This window comes from Salvelinus fontinalis, chromosome 3 (genome assembly GCF_029448725.1).
Source record: "Salvelinus fontinalis isolate EN_2023a chromosome 3, ASM2944872v1, whole genome shotgun sequence".
NCBI classification, from domain to species: Eukaryota; Metazoa; Chordata; class Actinopteri; order Salmoniformes; family Salmonidae; genus Salvelinus; species Salvelinus fontinalis.
The window spans coordinates 7,118,075-7,132,475 of NC_074667.1; the positions used below are offsets into that span (position 1 = coordinate 7,118,075).

The 14,401-nt window shown below is 40.5% G+C and overlaps 1 protein-coding gene across 1 annotated transcript; it reads left to right on the forward strand.

The window, feature by feature from the left end:
• Positions 1–895: 895 nt before the first annotated feature.
• On the forward strand, positions 896–12,037 carry LOC129837424 (keratin, type I cytoskeletal 19-like). Its single transcript, XM_055903577.1, has 9 exons — positions 896–1,285; positions 5,049–5,177; positions 5,609–5,691; positions 5,921–6,077; positions 6,412–6,573; positions 6,752–6,877; positions 7,183–7,403; positions 8,103–8,188; positions 8,309–12,037. Exons 1-9 carry the CDS (start codon positions 1,064–1,066, stop codon positions 8,413–8,415), a joined length of 1,293 nt encoding a protein of 430 aa, XP_055759552.1. The 5' UTR covers positions 896–1,063; the 3' UTR covers positions 8,416–12,037.
• The last annotated feature ends 2,364 nt before the right edge of the window (positions 12,038–14,401 follow it).

Here is a 14,401-nt window from a genome sequence, read left to right on the forward strand (position 1 = left end):
TGGAATGAAACTGTTAAATTTATTCCAGCTGTTTTCTGGCTGTTTCGTATACACTTTTCCTTTGAATAAAACACACTATCCAAACCAACATTTGAAGGCAAGTACTGAGTAGGCCAAATGGAATGTGAGGAATTCTGAGGTTTATTCATATTTCAAATAAGGGTATAGTTACTGTACAGTACATCTTTGAATTCAGAAAGAATGAGAAAATCATAAGTGATTTAGGGCAACATTCTATTTTGCCAAAATACTAAGAATGCCTACTACACATCTTTGACAATGATTAAACACACTATCCAAACCAAGTAATCTGAGAGCAAGTATACTGAGTAGACAAAGTAACAACATTGAATGTGTTGAATTTATGAACAGTTCATAATGGTTATCTACATTTCAAAAAGATGACAGTTACTGACCATCTTTTCAAATGGATAGAATGACAGAAAATTATCAAATGTAAGTGAAGGAGTGACTTGGTGCAACATTTTTGTTTGGTAAAATAATAACATACCAAATACAATATTTAGTCTACAAATCCTGAAATATTAAAAACGTTGTACATTTCAGTAAACAAACTGAAATGTAATTGAAAATGGATGTCTGAAAACATGGAATGTCAGCTTTACAAAACACTTCCAGTAACGTTCTCAAACTGTCTGACTTGCCAGTTTATACCTGTCAAACACACTGCCCTTCATAAACCACAACCTTTACTGAACCATTCATTTCCCTAGAAGTCCTTAATGACTTAAGTGATGTCTCTTGTTACATAGTTGTTGCAAGCCCTGTACCCACCCACTGAACAAAACAATTAGATATACCTTAATTCCAAGGAATAGTGGTGACGCAGTCAATCATTCTTAATTCATCTGTATAAGAAGCTCGAGGACACAAAAGGGGTTATTTTACCTGTCGCCTCCAATTCGGAAGAACGCACTTTAACCTCACAGGACGCATCGCCAGACTATCTCTCGCCATATCCATTGTAGCCAGTCGCAGTAGTAGCCGTAGATACATCTCACGTAGCGGTGTCGGTTCGAGTGGCCTCAGTTTGTCCGGTGGGATGCAGTTTTCCAGCGGTTTGGGAGGCGGTAGGTCCCGTATGAGCGTGTCCTCTGTTGGGAGCAGTCGCGCGCCGAGTGTATATGGAGGTGCCGGGGGATACGGCACCCGTATCTCTCAATCCACTTTCTCTATGGACGGGCCAGGCCAGATCACTATTGGTGCCAACGAGAAGCATACCATGCAGAATCTGAACGATCGTTTGGCCGCCTACCTGGAAAAGGTAAGGAAGAGTGATGGGGATGTACAGTAGATGGAGATTACGCGCGCTGAGCAATATTAAGCACGGCCTAGATTATGAGCCGAGACTGAAAGACAAGGCAGAGTGATCACTCTTTTCAAACCACAACAAATTCGATGATACAGAAAAATGTTACGAGAAAGTGATCTTTAATCTTTTTTTATTAATCTTTTTTTGTTTTTAGTAAACCCTTTCATCAATACTATCCAGAATGTTCAATTAAATGGGATAATACAGTAGGCTACAGCCAATGGTTTACTTCATATTTATATATTTTTTTATTCTGCTTTGCCACTAAAATCATAATAAACGCTGACAACTAAAATAATGTGTTATATTAATACAAATATTAGGGGAGCGGATAGTTCACAAAGTTCTTCAAAGGTTTCTCCGAGGATCCATTTAAATTAATTATTTGAAGAACTTGTATTGGTTCCCCTACAGTTTGTATTTGAAGAACCCCTAAAGGAAACTCCAGGAGCCTTTGTTTATAGAGTGTAAAACAGAAAATGGACACAATTAAATGGATATTAATCAACAAAGAGTCAAGAATATGTAGGCTATCAGAATATGTTGAAGGCTAGCTGTATTGGGTGCAGATGACTGAACTGTTCACTTGTGTCTCTGTCTGCAGGTATACAAAGGTATGACAAATAGTATTGATATGTTATGCAGATCACATGTATCATCCTCCCTTACCTCTGCAATGAAAATCACATAGGCCTCTACATTATGGACAAGGTATGTGTTTGAAAAACTATATCAAAACAGCTTTTTCATTCACATTTACCACAAAAACCAAGGTATGAATACTGTCGTGCAAGTTTTGTTTAAAAACATTGGATTCATACTTCACCCTCCCTACACCTCTGAATATAATAGGATACCTGTTCAATCACCATGCACTGCAAAATCCTTCTGGCTTTGGATACGGAAAACATCAACACGCCAGAGAATATACCCATTGGACTTGAGGCTCTGCTGGGAGTTTACCTCATATTTTGATTTGTTTATTCTACTTTGCCACTAAAATCAACCTTTTTAAAGGGTTCTTCGAAGAACTTATAGGGGTTCCCCCACAGTTTCAATTTGAAGAACCCCTAAAGGATACTCCAGGAACCTTTTCTTTTTAGAGTGTAGTTGTAAAACGATTATAACAGTGATATCGTTAAAGCGAAACCTAAACAAGCGATGAGAAAAGGTTAAGTGGACAGTGTGTGATGACGTACATCCTCCACTCTAATCTGGAATAAAGAGAGAATCATTGACAGTGACCAACATTACAGTTGTTTACTTATAGATTTTCTAAATAGTTAAGGAACTATCTTCTGTATATATTATGGTCTTTAAAAGCAGCAAAAAAATGTAATTCAATTCATACAGATATGATATCCGTTTAGAATGTTGTCAATGAAGCTTGTCAATATTCAACATTTTTTAACACTGGAATTGTTGTCAGGATACCACGGCCAAAGTGATATGCTGTTATGGAAATAGGAAACAAGAGATAATGGTTTAACATGGACCTGATGTTTCTTTACATTGTGCACCTCACAAGAATGTAAAGCATCAACTAATTTATATAGAAAAACTGGAAGCCAGTCTGTCAGTTTCTGGCACTCCAAGGATGATGAGAATAGATAGGAGGCTCTTTCTTATGAAGACTGGAGGTGTGTGTGTGGTAACTGGGGTGTGTGGAAGAGGGTGTATAGTAGAAATGGATCATTTAAGGGAAATAAAAGAATAATTAAAGCAAAAAAGCATGTAAGATTGTTGTCCTAGATTAGAAATAAACCGATTTTGTTAGGGTCCTTCCACCTCCAGCCCTCTAAATTGTTCTGGCCCAGTCTGTGCTGTGTCCCTCTTTTTTACTGGTGTAACTTCCAGTATAGGAGGTATACAGCTCCCCTCCATACCTGCTTTATTATAATCAGTGGTGTAAAAATACTTTAAAGTACTACTTAAGTAGTTTTGTGGGGTAGCTGAACTTTATTATTTACATTTTTGACAACTTTTACTTCACTACATTCCTAAAGAAAAGAATGTACTTTCTAGTCCATACATTTTCCCTGACACCCAAAAGTACTTGTTACATGATACATGCTTAGCAGGACAGGAAAATGGTCCAATTCACACACTTATCAAGAGAACACGTGGTCATCCCTACTGCTTCTGATTTGGCAGACTCACTAAACACAAATACATTGTTTGCCAATTATGTCTGAGTGTTGGAGTGTACCCCTGGCTATCCATACATTTTGAAAACAAGAGTGGTGCCATCTGCTTTGCTTAATATAAGGAATTTGAAATTATTTATACTTTTACTTTTGATACTCAAGTATATATTCAACAACTACATTTACTTTTGATACTTAAGTATATTTAGAACCAAATACTTTTAGACTTTTACTCAAGTAGTATTTTACTGTGTTACTTTCACTTGAGTAACTTTCTTTAAGGTATCTTTACTTTTGCTCAAGTATGACATTTGGGTACTTTTTCCACCACTGATCATTCCAACTGACGTTTGGAAGGAATTGCATGTTATTGTCTTTTGCAAGTAGGCCAAAGACAGAGGACTCACACTTTCGCTTTTGTTGCCGTCTTTCGCTAAACGAGGCAGAACATCTCTACCTGTCATAATAGAACCAAAGAAAACAGTAGAAATATCAGAAGGCCTGCCAAGTGATTAGGCACACTGGAAATACCTCTCGTCATACGGTGCCAAAGAATCGTCAAGTCAAACACTCCCTTTCAACATTTAGGGAAACATATATATAAATATATTGAAAATATATATATAAAGTAAAATATATATATACATATATATATATATATATATATACAATATCATTAGCTTTTCTAATTGTAAAATTGCTATTGAGAAGAAGCAGTAACCTATAGTTTGCCTGTAAAACTCCAAGGAAAGTCTCATTATTAAAAGACACACCTATATTACTATTATAAACGCACGTTCCTAATTACACCTATTAATTTGATTTAAACTTTGTTTAACTAGTCAAGTCAGTTAGGAACAAATTCTTATTTACAATGATGGCCTACCAAAATGCAAAAGGCCTCCTGCGGGGACGGGCCTCTAAATATAGGACTAAACACACATCACAACAAGAGAGACAACACAACACTACATAAAGATAGACCTAAGACAACAACATAGCAAGGTAGCATCACATGACAACACAGATGGTAGCAACACAACATAACAACAACATGGTAGCAACACAATATACATAGTGAGGACAATGACATAGCAGGATTTGATCATTTATTTTCAATTCCATTATGTTGGGGATTATCTAATGGGAGAGTGCTGATTCTCATAACGTGATGTGTTACGCTCCAAATGGCACCCTATTCCCTATGTAGTGCACAACAGGGCCCACAGGGCTCTGGTCAAATGTAGTGTTTTATATAGGGAATAGGGTGCCATTTCAGATAGACCCATGAACTGAACTTTTTATTTTTTCTTTATTTAACCAAGCAAGTCAGTTAAAACAAAATCTTATTTACAATGACAGCCTATCCCAGCCAAACTCTCCCTTAACACAGATGACGCTGGGCCAATTGTGCAGCGCCCTATGGTACTCCAAATCACGGCCGGTTGTGATACAACCTGGGATCAAACCAGGGTCTGTAGTGATGCCCCTAGCTCTGCAACGCAGTGCCTTAGACCACTGCGCCACTCGGGAGCCCAAATAATTCCCTCCACTCCCTGTGTACACAGGTGCACTCTCTAGAGACAGCCAATAGCAAGTTGGAGCTGCAGATCAAGGAGTTCTACGAGATGAGATCACCGACTCACAAGAAGGACCTCAGTGGGTTCCATGCCACCATCACAGACATCCTCAACCAGGTACATCTGGGTAATGTAGTCTTAATGTAGCGACCCACTGGGCACACACTGGTTGAATCAACATTGTTTCCATGTCATTTCAATGTAATTATGTTGATCCAACATCAAATAGACGTTAAATTGATGTCTGTCACAGTGGGAAGGGAGGTGAGGATAGGATTGAGAAGACGCCAACAGGTTTGTGAAAGAAGAGCGTCACTAGGATGAATTAGATAAGTGATAGATTTGAGGTATAATTCCTATAGTCTTTCAGTATTTATCTTGTTGATTGTTGTGTTCTGTTGTAAATGTTCTGTTGTTCTGTTGTGTTCTGTTGTAAATGAATGAACATTAGACATGAGCCAGATCTGCTGATCTAAACACATGATATCCTGTACATAGTTGACTCTGTTGTTACATTCCATTGACTGTGGCTGTCCTCCTGTTCCTAGATCCAAGCCAGGTCTGTGGAGAACTCTCAGATGATCCTGCAGGTGGATAGTGCCAGACTTGCAGCTGATGACTTCAAGATGAAGTAGGTGCACTTCCTCTCTGTACTGTACACAGCCTCTGTGAGTGTACTGATTCTGTTTGTAACTCTTGGCCTATAGGTTTGAGATTGAGTAGATCGAATCCTCCCAGATCTAGAGAAATGCTCATGGGGGTAGGCAGAGCTATGGATCAGTTTATGGTTGGGCAAGTTGTATCTTGGTTTGTTGTGAGAAGGAACTAATCAAGACCTCTTCTTTCCTCAACCTCTGTAGGTTAGAGACGGAGGCTAACATGCGTATGAAGATGGAAGGGGATGTGGCTCGTCTGAGAGGAGTCCTGGACAGCTTTACACTCACCAGAGCAGAACTGGAGATACAGATTGAGGGGCAGAAGGAGGAGCTGGTCTACCTCACGAAAAACCACGAGGAGGTAATTTCTCCTCACACACTCAAGTCTTACCGCTTGTGATGTTGGCTGAAGTCTGAACGCTCCAGGCAGCCACCTGTGTTTTTTCATTAGGACACAATGGCTCCCCCTGTAGTTTTTGCATTGTTTTCGCATTTGAATGTGTGTTTGAGACCTTTCCATGTTTGGCCACAAGGGGGCAAAACTCACCCACAAAAAAATCTAGGGCAACCACTGTTATTAGTACTCAAATATACAGTAACTCATTGCTTTCAGGTGCTTTTGCCCTTCACTGTGTATAAGTAAACTACAAATCCCAGGTATTATAGAACAATTTGTCCCCCTTTCATGTTGTTAGGAGATGCAGTTGATGCGTCCGCAGCATTGTGGTGCTGTGAATGTGGAGATGGACTGTGCTTCCTCAGTGGACATGAGCAAGGTGCTGGAGGAGATGAGGACCCAGTATGAGGGCATGGTAACAAAGAACCAGAGAGATGCTGCCAAGTGGTTTGAGAGCAAGGTGAGACAACCTCTGAAAATAGGACAGGGGGACTCGAAAGATGTGGACACGGGTCCCTAAATGTGTTTTGTGAGAGGCACAATTGACATGTATTTTGTGAAGTGGTACTATACTTTTGACTAATACGGTGTGGCTGTGTGTGTGTGTGTGTGTGTGTGTATGTGTGTGTGTGTGTCAGGTGGAGGTGCTTCAGAACCAGATCACCACCAGCACCATAGAGGTGAAGACCTCTCAGTCTCAGGTGACTGACCTGAAGAGGACCTTCCAGAGCCTGGAGATTGAACTGCATGGCCTGCTCACTCAGGTATGATGTCAAAACATCTTAGTGAATCAGCATCCCTAAACATACAGCATTTCTCTTTACCCTACCTCTGTTCCTAAAATATGGAATTCCTTTAGGTCTTAAAGGAACAGTACACTCCAAAATCAAAGTTTGTTAGATGTTATCAGACCTCCACAGTGGTCTAATGTCAAGGTGTTCTAACACCGTTGATGCACACCAATCTAACTATCTCTACCCTTCTTCATCTCCCTCTTCATACATTTCTACTACCCTCTCCTTCCTTCCTCCGTTTTCTTCATCCCTTACAAACATAAACACATTCCTAGAAGGGGTACCTGGAGCAGAGCGTCGTTGATATAAACGGCCGCTATGGCTCCCAGCTGAACCAGCTGCAGGTTTGTATCAACAGCATGGAGGAGGAGCTGCAGCATATCAACGTCAGCATCCAGCAGCAGGCCTCCGAGTACCAGATCCTCCTGGACATCAAGATGAGGCTGGAGATGGAGATCGCTGAGTACAGGAGGCTGCTGGATGGAGAGCAACTCTGGTGAGAGGGGATAATGGAGGGACAGGAAAGATACGGAGGTGGAAGGGAAGGGGGGATGACAGTTGTTTATTGGCACCTCATTGCAAACAGCGGTGGAAAAAGTACCCAACTGTCATACTTGAATAAAAGTAATAATAGAAATAATAATAGAAAATAGAATAATAGAAAATGACTCAAGTAAAAGTCACCCAGTAAAATTCTACTTCAGTGAAAGTATTTGGTTTAAAATATACTTAAGTATCAAAGATAAAAGTATCAATCATTTCAAATTCCTTGTATTAACCAGATGGCACCATTTTCTTGTTTTTTAATTTACACAAAGCCAGGGGCACTCAGACATCATTTACAAACAAAACATGTTGGTTTAGTGAGTCCGCCAGATCAGAGGCAGTAGGAATTACCAGGAATGTTCGGTTGATAAGTGCGTGAGTTGGACTATTCTGCTAAGTATTCAAAATGTAACGGGTACTTTTGGGTGTCAAGGAAAAGTACAATATTTTCTTAAGGAATGTAGTGAAGTAAAAGTAGTCAAAAATATAAAAAGCAATGTAAAGTACAGATACCCCCAAAAACTACTTAAGTATTTCAAGTATTTTTACTTAAGTACTTTACACCACTGATTGCTAACTAGAAAATCAAGATGTGTGTTGGTGAGTTTAGTTGACCGTAAGTGTTCTTCCCCTGTGTGTCTACCATTAGGCCTGTGGAGACCAGACAGGAGGTCAGGAAAGTGATCGTGGTCGAGAAGATCCAGGAAGTACAACAAGTCCAGGAAGTAGTGGAAGGTGAGCAAGCAGGAGAATAATTAATAAAACAAATTAATCAATGAAAGAATCAAGTGTTGTTCCCCATAATACACACAATGACTGGATGAATGAATTCTTGTTTGGTGGCTCTTTCCACAGAGTATAATCCACACAAGCAGAAGCGGGTGAGGGTGATCGTGGAGGAGATGGTCGATGGGAAGGTGGTGTCCACCTCAGTTGAGGAGAAGGTCCAGGATATGAACTAACTGAGAAGACCAGATAGTTCCGGAATCTGGTGAAGCGGTAACGGACCACACATACAACTGATGACGGGGGTTCAAGCCTCGTCTATATATACAGTTGAAGTTGGAAGTTTACAGACACCTTAGCCAAATACATTTAAACTCAGGTTTTCACAATTCCTGACATTTAATCAGAGTAAAAATTCCCTGTTTTAGGTCTGTTAGGTTCACCACTTCATTTTAAGAATGTGAAATGTCAGAACAATAGTAGAGAGAATGATTTATTTCACCTTTATTTCTTTCATCACATTCCCAGTGGGTCAGAAATGTACATGCACTCAATTAGTATTTGGTAGCATTGCCTTTAAATTGTTTAACTTGGGTCAAACGTTTTGGGTAGCCTTCCACAAGCTTCCCACATTAAGTTGGGTGAATTTTGGCCCATTCCTCCTGACAGAGCTGGTGTAACTGAGTCAAGTTTGTAGGCCTCCTTGCTCGCACACACTTTTTCAGTTCTGCCCACAAATCTTCTATGGGATTGAGGTCAGGGCTTTGTGATGGCCACTCCAATACCTTGACTTTGTTGTCCTTAAGCCATTTTGCCTCAACTTTGGAAGTATGCTTGGGGTCATTGTCCATTTGGAAGACCCATTTGCGACCAAGCTTTATCTTCCTGACTGATGTCTGGAGATTTTGCTTCAATATATCCACACAATTTTCCTCCCTCATGATGCCATCTATTTTGTGAAGTGCACCAGTCCCTCCTGCAGCAAAGTACCCCCACAACATGATGCTGCCACCCCCGTGCTTCACGGTTGGCATGGTGTTCTTTGGCTGGCAAGCCTCCCCATTTTTCCTCCAAACATAAAGATGGTTGTTATGGCCAAACAGTTCTATTTTTGTTTCATCAGACCAGAGGACATTTCTCCAAAAAGTACAATCTTTGTCCCCATGTGCAGTTGGAAACCATAGTCTGGCTTTTTTATGGCAGTTTTGGAGCAGTGGCTTTTTCCTTGCTGAGCGGCCTTTCAGGTTATGTCAATATAGGACTCGTTTTACTGTGGATATAGATACTTTTGTACCTGTTTCCTCCAGCATCTTCACAAGGTCCTGTGCTGTTCTGGGATTGATTTGCACTTTTCGCACCAAAGTGCGAGGAGACAGAACGTGTCTCCTTCCTGAGCGGTATGACGGCTGTGTGGTCTCATGATGAATGGTTGAAAAACAAGTTTTAATTACTTTAACCTAAGTGTATGCAAATTTACAACTTCAACTGTATATGTATGTATGTATATATATTTCATGGTCGCATACTGTAATATGTCACTTTTGACAGGATTGCATCAGCTGAATGATAACTGATGTAATTTATTCATGTTAATTTATTACTCTTATATGGCTCTATCATATGGCAAATTTAATATTATTTCTGGAATGTGTTTTTCTCGTTCCATTCGTTGCCACCAGGTGGCATGTCTCTCATTTAAAAACATCTTTGGCCAGCCCAATTAAAAGTGAAAATTATCGCATTTGAGTAAATTGAAAACAGATTATTACAGTGACATCAGGGAAAATATGATTTGTTTCATCAGCTATTAAAAAGCTATTTTAGCTCCATTGTATACTTCCCGTACCACAAGCCATGTATGTTCTCTGTACTCTATGACAGGTTTAAAGTTAATATTCTGTAGGCCTACGACACTGACGCAACATGATACATTTGGCTGTGCATAAAATCTAGATGTCAATGCATTTCAGGACACTATCATAATTGAGGGTCCATTGCTGTCCTCTAAAAACATGAAAAGAAACACCTTTGCAGATTGGATGAGGTCCAAAACACATACTGTGCCTTACATTATATGAGCATAACACTCATGGGAGTTTCCCTTACTCAAACATGTTCTCAGAGCAGAAAGGATTATGACTGGTCGCATCAGGCACCAAATGAAAATGGAGAGGAGGTGGGAGGAGGCACAGTGGCGACTCGTCATTCACGGCAGGTGTGGCAGAGCAAAAAGAAAATTTGCCTGTTTTGCATGTTATTTTGGCATAAATACGTGTCACATATTACTTTGCGAACAATGTAACAAAATAAATATACAATTTAATTCATAAAGCCGCATACAAACTTGGTCTCTTTTTTGTTTTCTTGAGTAAGGCAGCTTTAAAATGCAGGTGTTTCAGGCCCAGCTCAGTGCTTTCTGTGGTAGTGGGGCGTGCTAGCAGACAATAGGAGCATTGCGCCGTGATTGGCTCAGTGTTCTGTCACTCATGGGGACCTTACGTAATCGCCAAGCTTAAGTCCTTAGAAAGGGTAGATAGCCCTTTGGGTCCTGCCATAGAGTTATATTACAAGTGCCCTTCCAAGAAGGCTCAAGGTCATTGGCCATAGAAATTACATCAAATCGCGTTATATGTACAGTAGCTTTGATTGGACTGATCATGTCAACATCTTACTTTCACAATCTTAGCTTAGTAGTCATCATCATGAATCAAGTCTACTGGCAAATCCTTTTTAATCCTTGTCATATGAAGAGAAATAATGATGAGAAAATGTAGATAAAACATATTGGTGCTCATCGGCCACTGGACATAAACATTACACAACAATTTTGGTAGATTGCAAATTCAACAATGAGTGTTTTGTAAGGAATCGGTGACAGTGGCTAACTGCAAGCATTGCAACTGGGAAGTCGGGAATAAACAGCTCAAACTGGGAAAATACGTTTTGAACAGTCATTCAATTGGGAATTGTAAATCCAGCATCTTTCTCTTTGATGACAAAATTTGCCCACAAAGGACCGCCACGCCACTTTCCTGTTCAAGCACATCACAACAATGTGTGTCCAAAAATGTCTTATGCTGCTTCATACAGTACATGATTCCATATGTGTTATTTATTCTACAATGTAGAAAATAGTCAAATTAAAGAAAAACCCCTGAATGAGGTGGTGTGTCCAAATCTTTGACAGGTACTGTAAGTATTCACACCCCTGAGTCAATACTTTGTAGAAGCACCTTTGGCAGAGATTACAGCTGTGAGTCTCTAAGAGCTTTCCACACCTCGATTGTGCAATATTTGCCCATTATTCTTTTCAGAATTCTTCAAGCTCTGTCAAATTGGTTATTGATCAACTCCGGTGTATATTTGGCCTTGTGTTTTAGGTTATTGTCCTGCTGAAAGGTGAGTTTGTCTCCCAGTGTCTTTTGGAAAGCAGACTGAACCAGGTTTTCCTCTAGGATTTTGCCCATGCTTAGCTCTTTTCCATTCATTTTGATCCTAAAAAACTCCCAGTCCTTGTCGATGACAAGCATACCCATAAAGTTGATGCAGCCACCACCATGCTTGAAAATATGAAGAGTGGTACTCAGTGATGTGTTGTGTTTGATTTGCCTCAATCATAACGCTTTCTAATAAGGACATAAAGTTCGTTGTAGGTTAACAAGCTAGCTTGCTAGTAAATAATTTTGCTGCTCTAGGTGAAGTTACAGTCAACTGGGTCTCTAAGAGCAGAACTGTCAGTACTGGCCATCAACACAGTCAGTACTCCACATTCCTCTTTCCACATTTTCCTACATGATTTTATTCCCTATTAATGATGTTGTGTACTTGTGACCCATGTGAAATGCACTTCAAATAAAACTCGAGTACTAGCATGTCATTATTTCCTGACTGTAAAACATTCATTATTGAGTTGGTGAGGATCAGATGATATATGTCGGGTCGTCTTTTTTCTCCTAGGCATGCAACGAGCTGGGTCAGATCTGGATGTAGTCAGGTGTGAGTGAGCACGCCATGTTTGAACACATCCAGCTCATCATACAGAGGGTTTGTGCAGATCTTGTGTAGTAGTAATTCAGCAGTACTTTTTCATGGGGGAGACCACCTGCTTCGACTGTATGTCACAACACACACTAACTCTATAAGTAATTGTTTTCTAAATCTGACAAAGCCTGAGAGGATCTGCAGAGAACAATGGGAGTAGGATTCAATCTTAATTCTGTATTGACGCTTTGCCTGTTTGATGGTTTGTCTGCGGGCGTAGCGCAATTTCTTATAAGCTTCCGGATTAGTGTCCCACTCCTTGAAAGTGGCAGCTCTAGCCTTTAGCCCGATGTGGATGCTGCCTGTAATCCATGGCTTCTGGTTAGGATATGTACGTACGGTCACTGTGGGTGATGACGTCGTCAATGCACTTATTGATGAAGCTGACGACTGATGTGGTATACTCCTCAATGCCATTGGATGAATGCCGGAACATATTCCAGTCTGTGCTAGCAAAGCAGTCCTGTAGCATAGCATCAGAGTCATCTGACCACTTTGGTATTGAGCTAGTCACTGGAACCTCCTGCTTTAGTTTTTGCTTGTAAGCAGGAATCAGGAGGATATAATTATGGTCAGATTTTCCAAATGGAGGGAGAGAGAAAGCTTTGTATGTATCTCTGTGTGTGGAGTAAAGGTGGTCCAGAGTTTTTTTCCCTCTGGTTGCACATGTGACATGCTGGTAGAAATTTAAAATGGATTTAAGTTTGCCTGCATTGAAGTCCCCGGCCACTAGGAGCGCCGCTTCTGGATGAGCCTTTTCTTGTTTGCTAATGGCATTATACAGCTCGTTGAGTGCGGTCTTAGTGCCAGCATCAGTTTGTGGTGGTAAATAGACAGCTATGAATAATATAGAAAAGAACTCTCTCGGTAGATAGTGTGGCCTACAGCTTATCACAAGTCCTTGTTTAAAGAGAGTATACGTTAAAATAGCTTTTAGTTCACTCCAGATGTAGGCTTGATCTGAATCTGTGCAACCGTCCCATGTCTGGTAGCGTTATGTGCATTACTGTTTGGCAGTTAGCCTAGAGACCTTGCATTCTTGTAGCTTGTGTGTAATCCTGATTTGTGAAGCTGGCAGAGAAGATGTGTGTGTTGTCCAGGGAAAGCTGGAGAAGTCTGTTCCTATGCATGAGCTGGCTCTGGACATCAGGGAGAAGAGTTTTGGACCCAAACACCCCAGTATGGCCACAGCATTGGTCAACCTGGCTATACTCTGCTGCTAAGTGCCGAGAGGACCAACAATGCTAACAGTTCACTGCATACCAGACACGGGTTCAAATACTTGAAAAATCCTTTCAAATACTTGAGTTTGCCAAGAGTGCCAGATGTACGGGGTTTGCAGTTTTGGGTCTTGTTTTGCTTTATTAAGCCAGGCAAGCTCAAACAAGCATAGATAAGGTGTTTGAATTGATTCTTCATGTGTATGGTTTAATTTGATTCCCCAGCTTAATTGGACTTCAAATGGAAATTCAGACTGTTTCTCCTGGATTCTGTCTGGACATTGGTCTGACTGTGTGTTATTGTGTGTATGACAAAGAGAAAGCACAGTGAGGCGCTGCCCCTGTACAAACAGGCTAACAAAGTTCTGTTCCATGAGCGCCAGCGCTCCCTATTAATATATGCTGCTACTAGAACAGCAACATACAGTGCATTTGGAAAGTATTCAGACCCCTTGACTTTTTCCACATTTTGTTATGTTACAGCCTTATTCTAAAATTGATGAAGCAAAAACGGTTTATTTTTTGTGTGCAAATGTATTAAAAATAAAAAACATTTACATAAGTATTCAGATTCTTTGCTATAAGACATTGAGCTCAGGTGCGTCCTGTTTCCATTGATTATCCTTGAGATGTTCGTACAACTTTATTGGAGTCCACCTGTGGTAAATTCAACTGATTGGACATGATTTGCAAAGACACACCTGTCTATATAAGGAGCCAGTACATTTCAGAGCAAAAATCAAGCCATGAGGTCGAAGCAATTGTCCGTAGAGCTCCAAGACAGGATTGTGTAAGGCAATAAACTGGGGAAGAGTGTCTGCAGCATTGAAGGTCCCCAAGAACACAGAGGCCTCCATTATTCTTAAATGGAAGAAGTTTGGAACCACCAAGACTTTTCCTAGAGCTGACCGGCCGGCCAAACTGAGCAAATCGGGGGAGAAGGGCCTTGGTCAGGGTGGTG